The 20,048-nt window shown below is 43.5% G+C and overlaps 1 protein-coding gene across 1 annotated transcript in view; it reads left to right on the top strand.

Annotated features, from left to right (window-relative positions):
* LOC119455420 (dTDP-glucose 4,6-dehydratase) overlaps positions 1-20,048 on the top strand; it is a 50,207-nt gene that overhangs the window by 16,520 nt on the left and 13,639 nt on the right. The window contains exons 5-10 of the mRNA XM_037716828.2: positions 2,972-3,063; positions 5,039-5,152; positions 10,584-10,737; positions 11,103-11,155; positions 14,434-14,560; positions 18,817-18,902. Coding sequence (XP_037572756.2) covers positions 2,972-3,063; positions 5,039-5,152; positions 10,584-10,737; positions 11,103-11,155; positions 14,434-14,560; positions 18,817-18,902 — 626 coding nt within the window. The remainder of the gene's footprint in view (positions 1-2,971; positions 3,064-5,038; positions 5,153-10,583; positions 10,738-11,102; positions 11,156-14,433; positions 14,561-18,816; positions 18,903-20,048) is intronic.

The raw sequence follows: 20,048 nt of genomic DNA, 5'->3' as shown, positions 1-20,048 counted from the left end.
CTGCAAAATAAAATGAAAATGCATCACCACGCACTTGCGCATCTGGTTTGCAGCGCTCTAATCATATTTACCGAAAAGGAAGTCCATACTATTCACTTTTAAGAGGAAGCGATAGGCCACAGCATCCAGGTATCCACGTCAGCACCGTTCAAATCGATAAGCAATAGACCAGTGCTGAAAGGGAATCAAAGTACACTTACGGCTTCTTTTACAACAAGCATGTGGGGTTTGTTCCTTGTATAGTCAACTCCCAATTATTCGACTCCGGTTAATTTTACTTTTCACTTAAGTTGAACGCACTGGAAAGTCCCGGCAAGAAGCCATACATTGCCACGCGATGTATGGCTATGACTATGAGAGGAAAACCTTTTTAGTTAGAATGTGAAAGTTTTATTTTATTTTCATTTAAGATATACTGAAGTCCGCGGACCATGCAGCTGCCGGGCATCAACAAGATACAAAAAACATAGTGCAAAACAATATTCAATGATGTGAAAAAAATAAGAGGGATAACCCTAGAGATGAGATAATTTTGCTGAGACTTTAAGTACAACAGAAGTATGCCATTTTGCTTTGTATGAACCCCACCGGTGCCCCTCATGCATACAGCGGTTACTAAAAAGCTTGCAAATGTAAGAAATTCAGCAAACGGTGCAGCTGAGCTTTCCCAGGCATGAAGCTGTTTTGTTTTGATGTGAGTGGCTGACGTTCCTATTGCCAGTAAAGCCATTTGTTCCCGCTCGTTTCATGTCATGTCACACCCTCATATTCAGCAGTCTGCTTCGTTTGTTCAGCGTGGTGGCAGTTACGCAACAAGGTCAATTGAGGTCAAGAAATTCTTCGGGATCTCTTTCTTGATCTTGAAAAAAAATCTCAATTGGTTTATTTTGCCACCACTTGTTACTTTGATCTTTCGGATAATTCGACCAAATCTTGCGGTCCCGCAAGGGTCGAATAAAGGGGAGTCGACTGTATATGCATTTGAGAGTGCTTGCATACCAGATGCGCCAAGCGTGCAGTGACGACATGCTTTCATATGTATTTTGCGGGATTTCTTCAGGCCCTGAAAAAGGAAAGCCACGTAAATGTTAACATTGAGGAAACAGCTTCATTAGGTGTCATTGAGCATGCCGTTGAACTTTTGCAATCACTCTTATGCCCCAAAGCAAATGTGTAAAATTTTTTTAAATTGAGCTTAGCTCACAAGTAGTTACAAGAAAATGGCATTGCGGAATCACATTTCAGAAGCAATACATAATTTATGTTGCACTTATACAACAGTATATGCTAATGCAGGCATTATAAAACAAGATACTCAGAAAATAAAGTTACTAATTGCCACGCGAAAAAGTATTTCAGTAGAGTATTAAATATCGAATTCAGAGATGTTTGAGATAGAGTACTAAATTCTCAGAGAAGTAATTCTTACCATAATGTGCTTTCTCAGATTAGAACAGGACATTCTTCCTGTCGATAAGATCTTGGTCTTTGGTAGGCAGAGCTTGCATTGTGCTTTTACGCTTTTCTCAGTAATTTCCACGCATTCAAAAAACTCTTAAGGCCAAGGCAGCACCAACATTGTTTCACAGGCCTTGGTGTCTTATCATTGCAGTGACGTTACTTCAGTGTCGCCAATGTAGACTGATAAACTTTTTCAGCATGTCGCCCTTCTTATTCTAAAGTGAACCTCACATGCTGTAAGCCTGCTGCAAGAAAGACGCGGTCGGTTTGTTTACTTTTTGCTTGTCAAGCTTGAGAGCCGTGCATTCTTTCTTTTTTGTTTACTCTGTAAGCCTGCCGCCCCAAATGGTTGTGAAACAGACAAAATGGGCGGGACCAGCCTTCTGAGCACAGCACGTCCGATGCGACTAGGTCGTTGCACGCTGATACCACCCCTGACAGTTGTGAAGGGCGTATCTTAAGTACTGAGCACAAGATACTCTGAAAAGTATTCAAGCATTTTGAAGAGTATTTAAGTTAAGTACAAGCCTGAACTAATTGCACTTCAAAAACAAACAATGTCCCATGATCTCAATGGCCTAAGATGTACCACTTTTTTAAAAAGCTTGATTCAAGTTATGGGAAACACTCGGTATATAGATCTCCGACCCCCAGAAAACTACTGGAGTCGCCAATTTCAAGCACTCACGAGAGCTTTACTAACATGCCTGCCTCCCAAAGAAAAACAACCTAAGTAGTGTGGCCACTTCTGAAATGACAGCATGCTTGTGTGCATTCACAAATTAGCATGCATTGTCGAGCCAAAAAATGTAGGCAATGCACAGAGGAAAAGCTCTCGAAAAGATAAAGAACCTGAACCAATTTGCTTTTGGGTCATTTTTAGTCTGGTACCCCGCTTTGAAGGAACATCCTAGAAGGAACAGCAACCATGGAGGTGTAGTAATAGTCTTGATACAATTAGCTTAGTACATTATGGTACCAACGCAGCTTCTTCTTATAGGGCAGCAGTGCATTTCATATTGTGCAACGACCATTCAATAGCTCTTGAATGTGCTGCATGCATAAAACGTCTGATAACAGCAAGCCTGTTAGTCTAGAAGGGTCTGAGGCAATTGGGGTGTGAGATGAATCTTGATACAGCAAGGATGGGGTGAAAGAGCACTATCACTTCTACAATAAACAAAAGTACATGTGGCAGTATATATTGGCATTACATACTGTTGCTACATGTGAATTTAGCAGATGATCTTATTGGCAGCAAGCTTGCTTTCTTTTATTATTTTTTTATCTTCACTTCTGTACTTCTGTAAGTGAATTTGCAGCAGAGGAATGTTGTGCCCTGTGATTTCTTTATGGTACGCTATAACTATAACCAGTGCTGACAGCTTGAGCAAAGAGCCATTTTTGTAGGTGAGCTGATCCCACTCCCTCTTTCCAACACACCTGAGCAAGTCTTTATAAGGACCACAGAAGTGAGTTATCACCAAATTTTCTCTTTCTCTCATTTCAGCCTCGTGTAAAGCAGCCTTTGAAGACCCAGAAGGGCCATACGATTTTGTGATCAACCTAGCAGCAGAGACGAAGATAAACTTACCAGACTGTGTAAGTTGATATGGCATCTTTCAGTTTGGCCTGCTAATTACTACGATCTCTTTAGAGAGGAATTTAATGAGTGTTCTGTATCACTAATTCCGAGGACTGCAGCGCCATCTGCTGAACAGGAATTCAAGCAAGCCTGCAGCTTTGCTTGGCAAGCATGTGCGGCTGTGGGCTGGGTCAGGATTTGCCGTAACATGCTAGCATGCAAACTTTGCCCCACACTTCCTTGCGGGACGTTGCCATCTGGTGCGCAGCGGGGCGTGCTCGGTCTTGATATTGCCTCAATTGAACTCTGGAATTCGATAATGAATATCTCAAACTAGGTGTGATTTTCAAAATTTAAAAAAAAGTGGGTGTGCATTAAATGTGGCTGCCTACAAATTTGCCAATTAATTTTACCTAATTAATAAATGTTCGTCAATTAGTCTTCTGAAGCTTACATTATTAGCAGCAAAGTCTGTCGATCTCACCTAGGAACTTGTCTGCAAAAACACCATGCTCGCTGCGCTCATAAAGTTTTTTTTTTTTTTTTTAATAAAAAATCAATGATTTTAAAAAAAAAAACACTGTATAGTTGCCTTGCCTTTGCACAAATTTCTTTGATGTTTGAGTTGGCCAATTCAATCTTTCTGCCAACAGTGCATAGCAGGCTAGTTAATCCGTTGTTCGTCTTTGATGGGGGAAAAGCATAGCAAAGGGTGGCAGACAAAGAATAACACAGTACAGGTGCTTCACTCACCACAATTTTTTAAATTGGAATTGCAAGATACAAGGGCAGATCGGAAAGTCTTTGCCCCTATTTTTTATTAGCCAAAGTAAGGTACATACAGGTAATTACAAATATACGTATGTACCTTACACTATTTTTCCACATAGTCCCCACACTAGTTCAGACATTTGTCCCATCGCAGCACTAAATTTGAGATGCCCCTGCGGTAGAATTCGTCCGGCTGACTGTGGAACAACCATTGGACTGCTGTCTTGGCTTCAGGGCCTTTTGCGAACTCACAGCACCACCACCTCACACTTCTCAAAGCAAGACACCTTTCCCCATACGTGGACTGCATTTCCCTGTGGATTTTGATGGGTGTTCATCCCTTGCTCCATGGAAAACGAATCACACTTAGTTGCTCGTACGCCGTGGATGTGTGAAGCACAACCACCATCTTCAACAACTGACAGCATGCTGCGGAGTTACCGGCATATAAGGCCAGGCCGGTCCAAGAAAGGTCCATCGATGGGAATGGATATGTCGGCTTCGCATTTACAGCCGTAATTTGATTTGAAAAAAACATAAGGGCAAAGACTTTCTGATTCGCCCTCTACATGAACAGAAACATGAGCATCTGTAGCATGGCAAGAATGAACTCTTTGACAGACTTTGAAACCCAAGAACAAAGAGCAACTCGGAGGACAAGCTGACTTTACCCGCCGTGGTGGCATAATGGCTTTGGTGTTGCGCTGCTAAGCCCGAGGGCGTCGGATCAAATACCAGCCACAGCGGCTGCATTTCGATAGAGACAAATGCAAAAACATCCATGTATTCTGCATTGCAAGCACGTTAAAGAACTCTAGGTAGTCAAAATTATTCCGACCCCCACTATGGCATGCCTCATAATCATATCGTGGTTTTGGTATGTGATACCCCAGAATAAAATTTTGCTACAGTTTTTAAGAAAATAACTTAAGGAAAAGGGAGCTAATGTGCGTGCAAGTCGAACATCAGTCATGTTGCAGGACTTAGAGTTCACAATTTTGGATGCGTGGAACTTCTCTCGGTTCTTGCTGTGCTGAACATGCCCACATTTATATATCTTGCGATTCCTATAAAAAAAATTTAGTGAAGCACCTGTCCTGTGTTATTTGTCATCTGTACTTTTGTTGTACTCACTTTCCAGTATCATCCTGGCCTCTTGTCCGTGTTCCTCACAGGTTCTGGCTGACTTGCATACTCACACCTTCGTTAAATGTCTTGCAGGTATATGAAGAAGGAATCTTAAAACTAAGTAGGAATTGTGCTAGGGAAGCACTCGGCCACCGTCCAAAACGGTACATCGAAGTCTCATCTGGTCACATGTATGCTGAGGGAAAAGTGAGTGCTCTTTTTTTCATTCGAATAGCTTTCCTTGGCTACTGTTTTGCATGGCTGGGCACAGGTGGTTGGATATCTTGCCGGAAGGAAAGGGCAGCTCATGAGGACCGGAGGTTGAGGAGAAGAGAGCGCTCGCCGATTGGCCCATGGTAGCACCTTTGTCACGACTGACGTCACTCTCAGAAAAGTGGGTGCTGGGGTCTGAGACTATAGAGGGCAGTGATAGGAGAGGAAGGTTGCGTGGCATATTCGTTGCCAAACACCAACTAGCTTTATGAGGTGCACATACTCTTGCATAAGAGCTTAGATGCCGTGGTCAGTGGTGCCTTTGTATTGCATTTATCCACTGCATGGGTTGACTGTTGCAGGGCGCATTTGTCACCATATAGTCAGTCCGCTGCACGTCTTTTGTGGACATGTGCAATTTCGTCTTGCACTGTGCTCCACATAATGATGAAAGAGAACATCGCCCACAGCATGAGTGTTACAAACATCCATCAACAGGAGGCTGGACTATTCGTTTATTTAATCATCTTAGATGGTTTCTTCCTGAATTTTTTCTTCTTTCAAAATCAAATTTGCCATTTGCGATAAAAAAACGCAGAAAGTAGGCTGTGAAAAATAAAATGGTTATTTACACCTCTAAACAATGTTTCAGTCATTAGACGCGCTAAAATAGAAATCTGCATTTGCTTTTGCAGAAATTTCTGGGTGGTGTGCATCGCGTCCAACTGCGGCGTGAACACTGGCGGCTATAATTTACTGTGCATGAAATCCATGAGCGACTCGATCGACGACATTGCACTTTGGTTGAACATCGGGGTCAATGTCAAGGATGAGCCATTGTCAATCTTGTCGCCTCTGTCTGTCGCGACAACGATTGCTCGACTGGAGAACTTTTCGCACGCAGAACGAGGCAGCGCTATCTGCACTCAGAAACTCCTCCATCGAAGCAGCATGGGAGCACATCGTCAGTAGCAATGTGCTCCCAGAGTTGGGTAATGTCAGCAGTTTCCACCTTGTTAGTTTCACCCATGGTGGTTTCGTCCTGGCGCACAAAGCCCGCCTTTTCCGTTGATCGGCATGGCCACTGCTTCTAGCCTTCACGATTGTGGCGCTCCCAGTTTTCATAATCGTCGATATCATCGACTGCGCAAGCTCGTACTTCTTAGAGTCACAAAATTTGCAGCTTCGTCTCAATTTGTGCTTTGTCAGCGCACCTCCCGCTGCTTCCGCGGCGTATTTCCGCCCTCGCTGAGAGAGCGAGATGGTAAAGGGAGCGCAGGCGCCACCTGCCCCTTCCCCAAGGCGCTGAGTCATGCTCTCTTAGGGTTGGTAATATCGATGAATGATTAATGAATTGATTGATTGATCGATTAAATATATCCCACAAAATGATTGATCTTCATCGATGTCCACCGCCCGATCGACTTAATTGATTAGGCCTGTTTGATTAATAGGTTTCGAGATCGAGAGCTTTACAGTAGTGGCGCGAAAATTTTGAAACCGTATGGGAATGGCGGCGCACGAGCAGTGACTGTGCGGCTGTGGTAAAGCGACTGTCGACTGTTTTTCAGACTCCCAAGTGATGCCGAGTTGAGTGCTTCCCCTCTCTTCCCCCACACCGCACATGCCACCACATCACCCGAGGCTGGAGGCTTGAAATGCCCTCGCAATTCAAGGCATACTATAGCAACCCAGTCGTTGATCGTCGTACCACTCCCAGTGCACTAAAGATGTGGCACAGCATAAGCGCTGGTTTGGAGCATGTATTTGACATAGCAATGGAATTCATATCGATTCCGGCAAATCTATAGTGTCCGAGCATCTATTTGCGCATCCTGGTTGTGTGGCCATTCAAAGAAGGTGTCGGTTTCACCCAAACATCCCAGCCAGTTTATATTCCTTCGCTCTGTAGAAAAGAGCATGTGGTTTAAATCTTCCAACCAGTAATTTTCTTTTGCTCTGTGTATATTGCAATTTTTTGCATATTTCAGTTGAACTTCGCCTTTCACTTTTGCCATTTTTCTTATTTCTTGCTGAACTGCACTCTACGGGGAACACTAGTGCCATGTATCTTATTTAATTCCGCACTAATTGCCATTTCTTAACATATAGCGTTTGTCTTTCCAAAGGCCACTAGTGCCAACTATATTTAGCCTTTAACAAGTTAAAGATTATCCTTTATCAAACGTTTATGCACTTGTGTTGCAAACTTGGTTCCACCTCTCAGATTAAAATAGAGTCCTACAAATGTAGATAACTGCATTTCAACCTTTTTAAAAGTGCCCGCCAAAACCTTTGATTAATCAATTCATTGATTAAAAACCATGCATCAAAAGCAATTAATCAATTAAAGGCTAAAATGATCAATGAATAATCGTCAATTGCATAAAAAAAATTATTCAACCATCCCTATGCTCCCTAAAGGGCTGCAGAATATAGCGCCTCTTCCTCTTCACAACCACAATTTCTCTCGTTCGCTTATCGATTTTTCTTTTTTTTTTTTTTTCCTCCTCTTCTATGGACGCTCACACGACCGCCGGCAATGCGGATGCAAAGCAGCTTTCGCAATCGGCGTACGGGCAGGATGCGCTGCGCGGTGATGGCGGTAGATACGAAATCGCATAGGCAAACTTTTCGCCCTGTCCCGATTAAGGCCAACTGCATGAAAAACGCCGCCCAGAAGCAAACTTTTGATCGTTATATCCGATATGCGGTGAATAACATACCGTTAATGTTTTATTTTTTTTTCTCATAGCCCTAATGCATAAGTTACAAGGCGACTCATTGTTATAACCAATATATCGTTATATGTGGTATCGTTATAAGTGGACTGCACTATACTGTGACAAACCTGCTTAGCCTTCGAGATTAAAAGTCTGGGAGGTGAGAGCAAAAAGATTTTATAATAGGGGTTAAGTTCAGGAGTCTCACCCCCCCCAAGTTTCATCTGAAATTTATTGGAAAAATCCACGATGGTGTTGTCCTTGGCATTCCCCTCAACGTTACCTTGAGTGCAAATACAGCAGCAAAGCGGCGAGGATTACTGTCATTATGGCAGTAGCAGGGGCTGCCGCACATGCGCTCTGGGCATGACCTGATCGGTCTACTCAATAAAGGCAGTCACAGACAAAATATGAAATAATGTGGCAATATCACCCATGTACTGGCTTTCTTATGCCATTTTGTTGTTGCCCACAGCACTACACTTGTGTACATCACGTCTTAATGGAGAACTGGCACAAACTTTTTGTCTCGCCTTTTTTGCTATGTTAGTCATTGGTATCACAGATCACTGATGCGTGGGTTGGTGCAGCAGTCGAAGCCACATCGTGAACACCTTGTTGAAAGCTTTAGGCAACATGATAATAGGGGAGAGAAGGGCGCTGCACATCAACTAAGAACACTGCATTTGATGGTGGTCATGTAGGCTGTCTAGTTCTAACAAAAGTCACAGCAGGGAAACAAGCTTATTATCCCATGTGAAATACGGAGAAGCATAGACTGAAGGAGGGAAGGTTTATGCAGTGTGCATCCAGCTTTTCTCGAGACACTGTCATTGTGTGGCTTGTGACCACCGGGCCAGCAGGCTGGCCGATGCATGCATCAGTGGTTTGTGACCACTGCCTCTTATTTTCATGGCATGCAGAGATACCTTGTAAACAAATCCTACTCCAAGGTGCCACTCTCCATTTGGCGCGCATATCGTAGTGGTCACCTTAAAACAAGATATAATAGACCGATCCCACCGACCAATCTGCGCATGCGCCGGTTTTCCGGAAGTAGCACTATCACCATCTTGGTTGTAGTCAACTGGTCAACCACACCACCGCAGTCCGCGCTGATTGAGTACTGCGCACGAGCTTCCCAAACATCTCTGCGACTCTACCACCGAGAAACATTCGTCATGTATTTTAAGAAATTACATCGGCTGTTCATTGCACCATGCGAGGCGAACGTTGAGAAGTGCCTGCTGCTCTTTCATTTCGGTTGTTACCCGCTGATTACGCGTTGAGTATCGTATTTGTTCGAGCTTTGTATGTCGTATATGCTGATGTACGCGGTCGTTTTGCGTTAATATTTTTGCGCACGTGCATCTCGGTGACTGCAACGTTATGTTTGCTTAGCGACGGACATAATAGGTTTTGTATACCTGTTGGAGACAGGCTTGAAATGCGGCGACTTTCGTTCCCTACTTACCTACATGGGTTTCGCGCACGACTTGCAGACTTCGGTAACAGCAATATCCAGAAGTTTAGAAGTTATTTTAGTAAGTTAGCCAATCATCGCCAAGTCATCGATAGCCAATCAATAGCTAATCGATAATTGATCATTAATCAATAAATTCCAGAAAATTCTGGGGATGACTTGGTAGTGCTTAGCCTAGCCCAAACACGTAGCAATACCTTGCGATAGCCAATAAATAGCTAATCGATAATCGATCAATAATCAATAAATTCCGGAAAATGCTGGGCATGACTTGGTAGTGCTTAGCTTAGCCCAAATACGTTGCAAATACCTTGCGATAGCCAATCAATAGCTAATCGATCAATAATCAATAAATTCCGGAAAATGCTGGGCATGACTTGGTAGTGCTTAGCTTAGCCCAAATATGTGGCCAATACCTTGCGATAGCCAATCAATAGCTAATTGATAATCGATCAATAATCAATAAATTCCGGAAAATGCTGGGGGTGACTTGGTAGTTCTTAGCCTAGTCCAAATACCTGGCCAATACCTTGCGATAGCCAATCAATAGCTAATCTATAATCGACAAATAATCTATAAATTCCGGGAAATTTGAGTACACGGGTGTTTTGGCATTTTGCCCCGATCGAAATGCGACCGCTATTCGTCCCTGTATTCTCACGCTGTGTATTACCAGTACCACCTATTAATCCGTGGGATCCTCGTCTCTCGAAGCTTTCGCTCTTTAGAAAACACATAGAATCCGAAGCCTTTGTCCCTTGTGTGGTTGTTGTAGCAGCCAGGAACGCAGCAGGTCAATCCTCCCATCTCACGATGGCTCTACACGAGTTAGTGAAATAACTTTATTGAGGTCCAGAGAAGACGCAGGGGACACCCCGCGCCACCCGGCTAGTCCCACGTAGGGACCGGCTCTACACGAACCATAAAAATTGCCAAAAATCGTTCGGAAACAGAACGCACAGGCACTCCGGGCGGCTGGAGCGGCCGGATGACTACAAGTACCAGCATGCACCGCAGCAGCGGTGGCGTCTTGAAACTGGCTGGTGGGATCGGTCTATTGGCAATCTTTTTGTGCAGTCAAGGAATTCTGGCATGACTCTGTTGTTTCAGGGTCAACGTCTGTCTGATTAAGCATAAAAAAAAGCGGGATACAATATTTCTGTGTCAGCACCCCTAAACGCTCTTTTGCATGGCTTTCTTTTTCAATTTTCGTATTTAGAAACCAGCACAAGAGCATTTTCCATTGGAACCATGGACAGTTACGGCTCAGCTAAAGCTAGCCGTGGAGGAAGATCTGCAAGAAATGAAAGATCTTGATTACGTGATTTTGCGTCCCGCCATCGTCTACGGTGTTGCTGACAAGCATGGCATTGGTGAGGATGGTTACTGCTTACGACTTTGTCGCCAAAAAAAATGTATATATTTTTCGTTGTGGTCAAACACTTTAATTGGTGTTGATGGTCCTCTTACTTGCCAGACCTTTTCCTCTTTTGTTTTTCGCCTTACCTATAATCGGCTTTTCATCTTTGAATATTGGTCCTCAGTGCCATTCTTTTTCTTGTGTGTACTATTGCCATAGGGTAACATTACTTGGTACGTTTCATGGGTTTTTCTTCTTTCTGTGGGAATGCAGTTGTCTGAGACAAAAAAAAAAAATTTCCTGCTGCATGCTTTTGTTGTCGCAGCCCTTCTCGAACACTGAGCATGTTTTTCCTCGTCGTCTTTTGTTTTCTTTTAGTTCCGCGCATTCTAGTAGGTGCTGTCTACAAGCACCTAAAGGAAACGATGAAGGTAAAGTTTTTTTCCTGCATTTTCTTTTAGGATGCCTTTATTTCATGAGTGCATTTAATTAACCTGCACTGCTCTTGAAGACAGACTCACTGGCTTTGTTGCAATGTTGACATTCTGCCTAATGGGCATGCAACAGCGACTGCACAAATCTAAAACATTTGAGATGAAACTGGCTGACTATCATCCAATAAAAATCCATCCTAATGGCGCTACAGTGTATTTAATTGAATGTACTCAGCAAATTCTCTAGTGTTAACTTGACTGTCAAATTGCTTCTTGCAATTTCTGGTTAGTTCTGTGCACAACTTCAAATTAGTGTTTTCTTCAAACGGGTAAAATTGTGCTCAATTCTATCAATAAAAAGCACAATCTCATTTCCCCCTTAATCTCAAAGTATGTTATGATCACTTGCCATTTACTTTAGGAGAGCTTTGCTAGGAGCTAGCGATGTGTGTGTACCTAGTTTTGGTGGAAATTTACTCAGTCACACACATTCTGCTGTTTCAGAAATGTTTTCTGGGCGGCGTGTGTGCATCGTCACTCCTTTAACTCCTGGTCGCAGTCTTGCTAAACTTTGTCAGTTGCACGTTTCTGAGACTATGTACTCCCGGTGACAGCATTGCAGATCTTCTTACAGTCGAACCAGGATAAAATTCATTTCACAATATGTATTTGCTGTATCAGAAGTTTGTTATAGTTGAACTTGCCCTTAAAACTACCAAGTCGACAAGGTGCAGAAGAGTTACTTTATTTTAAGAAATGATGTGCATTACATTTACTGTTGGAAATTGGGGATTGAGCTCTGTTTAAGTAGGTTCCGCCGCAGACCGTTGCTCTACAAGCTTGTCAAGGTGTGGATGTTGTTGTAGGTAATGCCCCTGGCATGTACAAAATGCTTGAGCAAGTTATGAAGCTAAAGGCAGGCGGATGTCAAGACAACAGATCCAATCGTGCGCCTCTTCGGCCCCTTACTGGCTCGTCGAGATGCTGCCACACTACAGTTCATTCTCAGTGTAACTGAACATGTAGCTGGACACCAGGCCATTAATAAGTGAAGCGGTTCTCTCAGACCTCATTGTGAAACATTTTGGTTGTTGAGAAACTGTTAGCCAAAGGTTGATTCTAAGTGGGATTGTTACATGTGTGGTGCAAGAGAAGTTGCTCCATGCTCAAATTAAAGCTTGCGGCATAGGCTTTTCTGTAATGATTCATCAGTTGCGATTTTCGTTCAGATTTAACACAGGAATTTTTCTCCAATAGGCACTGTCTCACTTCTTCCTAATTATTGCTTGTTCAACACCTGTCTCCGCTAGAGCTTTAGTATGTTTGGTAAAAGTGCTCACTCTGTTTGTTTCACCGAGTGAACTAAATGACAGTGTCAGAATGAGGTAGTTAGTAAAAAGTTGTATTTATCATCAGTACCACCATTCACACATGCACCTCTGGACCTACATAATGTAACTCTATGCCTGTAAACCTGGATTTATGCCTATGTAGGGACAGCAGGCATAAGCAAAGCCAAAACAGTCAACTTTATTTTTCATCTTCATTCATCACCACTTTCACTGCTTCTCTGTTTAGAAGCACATTGGTGGCCGTGCAAGTTTTGTAGAAAGTTTGTCTTCGAGTACAGATTCACTGCAACGCAGAGGGCATCGTCATGAAGCCACACTTAAAGGCCAACGTTAACAAAAGTTTGGGTCTCTAGTTTCAGATAGTGTAGGTATGGAGCAGCCTCCGTGCAAAATTTTACGTTTGAAATGCATGTGGGTGCATCATGAAAGGCTCGTAAAAGTTGATATGTTTCATATTAGAACTGAGAAAAGCGCCAATACTGCCATTCGCCAGAAGTGATGCGCGACTCCGAACGTGCGGCTTCTTGGCACGACCCTTAAGATTACACGGCGTTCTGAAACGTCTTGGAGATGACATGTTAGGACTCGTGTCATATCCGTCAGGCACCAGGTGCATTCGTCGTGTGCTTAGGTTCTGAAATGGGAAAAACTGTCATCCACCTGACTCTAGTATGAAGCTACAAGGGAAACCCATACAGATTTCTCGGAAAGGACCAGGGTAAATGTTTTTTCAACTGCAGAGCTTTCTTTCTAATAAACACATATGGGCTTCCTTTGTAGCTTCATACTGCAGTCGGATGGGTGACAGTGCTTTCCTTTTCATGAACTTTCCTTTCTACAGAACTTATTTGCCTTTCTTATTCTTCCTTTTTTCTTCTGTGCTGTTTAAAGGCTTCGAATACAAAAGTTAGACAATTGCCAGCCTTACAGCTTTGCCAAGATTGTGTCAGTAGTATATTCAATTCGTTTATCACAAATTTAGCGTGAGATATTGTTGCTGTTGGCCTTTAAAAGTTTCTATGTAACCCGCACCTCTACTTTGTAAACCATTAAAAATTTGCGAGGCATCATCTACGCACTCATATACGCTGCATAATTACCTGTCACCAGGTGTAATATAGAGCTGCATGGAGCATTGCACTTTGTGTGTTTCTGGGTTCTCTGAACACGACAAAGGGATTGATTGATCGATAAATTGATTGATTCTATTGGCACTCAGTTAAAGGTCACAGCAATTACACAGAACTTGTTTGGAACGATAGCCATAATGGCTAGGATAGGATTTAGCACAGGAAGATGAAGGAAGAATTGAAATAACTAACTCTGGGCAAACAAGGGAATCCTCAGCCTGGAGCCAAACTCGCCGTGGTAACTCAGTGGCTATAGCATTGATGGCTGAGCTCAAGGTTGTTGCACAAGGCTTCAATACCTGCCATTCCGATGGGGCAGAATGCAAAGGCAGTCGTGTACTTGTATTTAGGTGCAGGCACGTTAAAGCACCCCATATGGCCAAAATTAATCCAGACTCCCTCACTGAGGTGTGCCTTACAATCAGATCGTGGTTTTGGAACATAAAACCCTCTTTTCTTTTTTTTTTTTTTTTTTTTCTTTCTCGGTTTCAATGCTTCAACAAGGGGACTTTTCTAAATACCGCCCTGGCAAAGACAAGTCTTCTTGTCAAAACATTGGCTCTGTACTAAGGCTTCCTCCGTTCAGCCATTGTTAATCATCTCAGTTCTCTGGGCATCAGTTGATCATTTTTTTTTTTTTTTTTTCATTTATGCTTAGGTTTTCATGCCATCTTGTTCTATGAGCAGCAAGTGCTTCTTCTTCTGCTTGAGACATATCTTCGCTTATTTGCACTGCTGTCACACTTTTGTTTCACCCTTGGTGTCCCTGACAGGTATTCCATCTTCTTTGCAGCTTTTGTGGACTAAGGATCTCAAGATGGACACGGTGCATGTGTTGGACCTGTGCCGTGCCATCTGGCACGTATGTCTCCACGGGAAGTCTGGAGATGTCTACAACGTTGTTGACCAGGGGCACACAAGTAAGTGGACTTCTCACTAACTATCATTAAACTCACTGAAACTTGGAAAGTACCGTGACTCTTTTTTTCTTTGCTGCCGCTCCGATTGGCCAGCCACCATCATGTGATCGATTCCCACTATAAATAGTCCACACCACAATGGAGAGGACATACAGATGAAGCAATTGCCACGTATGCCAGCGATCGACATGGATAGATTTTGTGGTTTATTTATTTAAATATACCATTTAAGCCTGTGTAAGGGCCGAACCCATGTAAGTTCCACCTCCAACTGGGCAGCCTACTTGGAAAAAAAGATTCCAACCTAGAAGCAATAGACCTTTTTCAGGCAATCCTGCAGTATCCCGCGGGCGCGCAGTGAACCGTGGGGACATAGTGTATGTTGAACGAGAAAGCTCACCCACCGCCCATTTGGCGCATTGGCACCGTGGGAGTGCTCAAAAAAAAAGTACCGGTTAGTTTTCTCAGCCAGCTCCTTCAGCTCATCTGTCGGCTGCTGGTAGTCCACAATGGAGAGGTAGTGTTATGGTGTATGACGCTGCATTTAAGCTCAAGGTTGGCATGTATGATGAGGAGCACAGAAAGCAAGCAGCCGGCCACAACTTTGTCATCAGTGACATGCGGTGTCGTTGGAAGTAATTGTTAAAAGCTTTAAAATAACAGGGATCTCCAATGCCATGGATGGCATGGAAGATGCCTTAATCCACGAATGTACTGGCGAACTGAGCATAAGCAGCAGTGGCAAAGACAGATAGCCAAGTGCGCAACGTGCATGAATGAATGAATTCATTATGAAAAGGACAGCGCTCCCTTTTGTGGTGGTTCTAGCTGATTCCAACTTGCGCCTGCAAATTTCCTAATTTCATCATCCCACCTAATTTTCTGCCGTCCTCAACTGTGCTTCCCTTCCCTTGGTACCCATTCTGTTATTCTAATGGTCCCCCGGTTATCTGCCCTACGCATTGCATTGCCTGCCCAGCTCCATTTATTTCTCCTGACTTCAACTGGAATATTGGCTATCCCCGTTTGCTACCTGATCCACACCGCTCTCTTCGTCTCTCTTAATGTTACGCCTAACATTTTCCATTCCAACTTGCACGGTCCTTAAAGTACCCTGAACCACTTTTTATAGAAGTCACAAAATGCATTTGAAGTTTAGCAGAAGCAGAGTTATTGGAAATCGAACATCCTGTTCGCAGTGCTTCTGCTCCTTCTTCAATACCTTAGGGCTTAGGCATTGGCTACGGCAGAGCTCTTTGGCAGGCATTGGCTACGGCGGAGCAGGGGTAGGTCCTTAACGCTCTGCCTAATAACGTCACCATGGCACACAGTTCAAATGTGATTTTGGATGTTCATGTAGATGCCACTTCTGATTTTGGAGCCCACAATGCGTCAAACACAGTTGTCCTCAGCAAGCCGCAGTGCGCTCATCCAGCGGACTCATCGCGGCACCCCGCGGCGGCCACGGTATCCACACTATGTAGCATACCGCAGCTACATATAACTAACTGTAGTATGTATGCGCAGCGCTTGCTTTGAGCACGACAGAGCTTGAGTGCATGCTCGCACTCGTATGCTGCTGTCCGACCGTGGTGCAGACCGCTTTGTTCTTCACCAGCTTGACCGACAGATAGTATAGCCACATCCAACTTGCGCATCTTGAAGCGCTATCAATAGCTCGATATGAGGTGAAGTCTGCCAAGGCATCTATCCAGAAGCGGCCAGGAGTGAGCGTGCATGGTTTGAGGCTAGTTGAGTGTTTGAAACTAGTCTAAATTAGCGAGACCCTACGGGCTACGACACCAATAAGCAGGGCGGCCATCACCGAGCGGGAGAAGACGATAGTTGGCTTCTTCCAGAAGTACGTAATTCTTAGCGAAATTGAAAAGCGGATTTTCGGTTACTTCAGCCTGTTTATTAAACTGCGTCAATATACACAGTAACAGTAGGGAGAAGCGCACTGATCCAAACGCCCTTCTTGATTGATGTCAGCTATTGGCTACTAGCAGCCGTGTATAGGAATCTGCTATATTACGAAATGAAGAGTCCAGAAAAGAGTTAGGAGCAGGCTTCTGTTGAAAAGAAGGCATTTGAGAAAAGCGTGCATTTGCGCTCCGCTTGCGAGCTCGACGTGCTGTGCAGGACTGAAAAACTTGGATGAGGTGTTCACAGCAGTGTATGCTATCCGTGGACTATGTTTTTGTCACCACGCCGGAGGGGTAGTTCAAGACCCCTTTAACATGTTCTCGAGCTGTTTTGTTAGCCTCTTAAGTTTCTGCCCCAGCATCGGTAGAGAATACAATGATTATGCGCTTTTCTTTTCAACGACAGTGGTAAGCTCCCAGTCTGGATTCGGTAATGCCTGCCGTATGCACTTCAACCCTTTTTATTCTGCATGTCGGTCGGTGACATATAAATGCCTGAAACGTGAGCAGTGCTGCTTAATTACACACGTAGAGCAGTTAATATAGTCTTATTATACTGGTTTCGCATTGAACACAACTTATTGGGGAGTTTGGGTAGGGTGGCAAGTATGAGCGGCCATCCTGTCGTCTGTCTCGCTTCACGTAATTTGGCTCCCAGTTTAACGTTCTACTTATCTGTATAACTTGCATGCATCGCAGATGCAACATCTTATCGTTTAATCTAACTATACTGAAAGGCGTCGATTTATGATAGTACTATAAACTGTGGCAAGTGAAGCTACAGCAGTTTTCTGTATTACACAGCTGAGCTGCCATGCCCTGACTGACTCATTGGATGAAATGGGGTGACGACAGCACAGTGTTGCTTGTACATGCTTCGACAGTTGCAGTACTTTCCAGGTTCCAGCAACTTTTGTTATCATGACCCCCCTGGCATTTCAATGGCTCAGGCATTCAACACCTGAACATGAGGTTGTGGCTTCTATTCACTGCTAGGCCAGTTGCAGTCTGATGAGAATGTAATGAAGAATTGATCGTATGCTTTAATAAATCAAGCACGAAATTTATTTTGACCATAAACAACACAATGTTACTTAGATTAAGATATGCATTCAAGAACCCCAGCTGGGCAAAAATAGTCTGGAGCTTTCCACTTCGGCATCTCTCATAGCTTGCAAACTTAGGTTTGAGATGTTAAACCCCATTATTATATTAAATTTTGCTACTAAGCACAAGGTCACAGGTTTGATTCCCGTTCATGGCAGCCTGAAGAAATTGAAGTGGGCCTGGAATTTATTAGGCTAAAGCGAAAGGTAGGCAGCCTTCTTTAGCAAGATCATAGCCTCGCTGCAGAGGAAGCAATATTTGGCTTGTTGGTGCGAGTTCTATGCAAACTTTGTCTTTGTGTACAGGTTCGCTGTGTCACCTCTATGTAATAAAATTCAGAAAGCCTGTCTTGTCACTTGGCAGTGCTCTCATGAACAACGTGAGAGCGCTGTCAAGCGACGAGGCAAGTTTTTTTTTACCATATTTAAGTACTATTGCAAGGGCCCTTCTAAAGGTGTATTGGTACATTTCTAAAAAATTTTTTGAACTTGTATTAGGCAGAGGGAGAAATCCCGCGCACCACTCTGTTTGACCAGTCACCCTGTTGTAGGGGGACACGGCACTGGTCGAGTTGGTCAAAATTTGTCATTGTTTCTTCCTTTATTTTTTCCCCGATCGTCAGGTGTTTCTTTGTCACATTGGGAAGTACTTGAAAGCAATTGCAGCTTTTCTTAGGTGCTGTCAACAGAAATCGGGGAGTTATTCGGGCTTCGGAAGGTGCCGTTGCACCACAAATCGCACAGCCTTTTTGTTGATGTCGCATCGCCAACTTCAGTATTGTCGTAAAGACGAGAGGTATGTGCTTCAGATAGCCGCAGTGCCATATTTCTCAGCGCAAAAATAAAAGCAAGAGAATCAACTGAAAGACTCCTTCATTTGAAAATGAGAAAATAAAAAAACAAGCAATACTCTTGTTGTAGGGCAAGCGTCCTCGCTCCTTGCGGGCAGTGCGGATGTGCATGCCTGTGTCTGCTGATAACTGGCCGATGGCGCACACTACCTTCAGTTATGCTTCAGCCACATGCTCACGTATCCCTGTTAACATATCTGAGTGCACGTTGCCAAATATAACCCACATTTCACTTTGGTTCACTTAAGTCACTGTAAGTCACTTACAGTGGTGCATTCCAGTTTGCCACTGCTTATCTTTAATTTCGTGTGGATGTGTCAATGTGCGAGCTATAGATTACACCTCCTGTGACTCAAATCGTCTTATTTTTTCAGCACAAGGAAAAGTGACTGAGATCATTTCTGAAAGATTCTCAATAAGCCACAGCTACTGGGGAACTGCTGCTTCACTTATTGCAAAGGTGAGGGTTTTTTTTTTTTTTTTTTTTTTTGTTAATCCTAATTCAATGTTGCTCACAAGTGAAGTGCAGCTACGTCTTACTGCCATCAGTGTAAAGTTGATGCAATCTGTGCATTTTTGTGAACAATCACTAAGTATCAAGCCATATTTTTTATACGAATGCATTGCAGAAACTTGTGCAACGTACAAATGCGCCTGCCTATTTATTCTAACAACTTTTCCAGAACAATCTGTTTCTTGTTTTGTATTGTTTGTACTCAAGTTTCGCATCTTTTGGTCCACATCATTCAGCAAAACACGTGGCATCGTAAGTAGCTTGCTTTGTCCAGGAAGAGAGTGTAGTGGCGCGACTCTCGCCTCCAGAGCCGGTGAAGACGGCTTACATGCATGTAGCACGAGAAAAGAACACGCCAGCACACGCCACAGTATCTGCCGCTCCCGAGATCCTGCGGCACCATGGCTGGCATCTCTAAATAAACCGTGGCCATGGCGGCTACCTCTTCGCGCCACCTCCCACAAGATAAAAGAAAAATTGTATGTGCACTCCATGGATTTCAGTGCTGCTGTTCCTAGCATCATGCAACATGCGGCATAGAACACCAGTGGATGTTTAGAGTCGTAAGCACCATGTCTGAAATATGAAACCTTGATCATGTCATCGACCTTTGAAGTAATAGTCATTTGAAGTAATAATAATGTAGTCATTTAGCAAACATCCTATGCTTTCCACTCATTTCACAAAATACATTCTCAACATCTGTGGTGAAGTGCTTTGATGTTCTAGTTAAAGGAGTACTGGTACAAAAGCTTTCTCATGTTCTTTATTTCTTTATTGGATAGCTCTTGACCCGTTACATTATGACAGGGAGTCTGCTTCTTGAGAGTGCAACAAGTAATTGTTTCCTTTTAATGCTACCAGTTCAATATGCATGCATGCCAAGTGCAGCATGGCTTCAGACATGAAGCAGTATACTATTCTTGGGAATTAAACCTGATGCAGTGGTCTCGTCGTGCCAGCCACCACTTATGTGTAAGCACCATGACCGAGCTTCTCAAAACCCAAGTCCAATCAGACGCTTTTTTGAGCATGGTGAATTACTACCGTCAATTTGTGCCCAACTGCACCTCTCTACAGGCTCTCGCTAAA

This window comes from Dermacentor silvarum, chromosome 6, assembly GCF_013339745.2.
Source record: "Dermacentor silvarum isolate Dsil-2018 chromosome 6, BIME_Dsil_1.4, whole genome shotgun sequence".
NCBI classification, from domain to species: domain Eukaryota; kingdom Metazoa; phylum Arthropoda; class Arachnida; order Ixodida; family Ixodidae; genus Dermacentor; species Dermacentor silvarum.
Note: the sequence above shows the minus strand (reverse complement) of the source record. Positions and strands in the feature narration are given on the sequence as shown.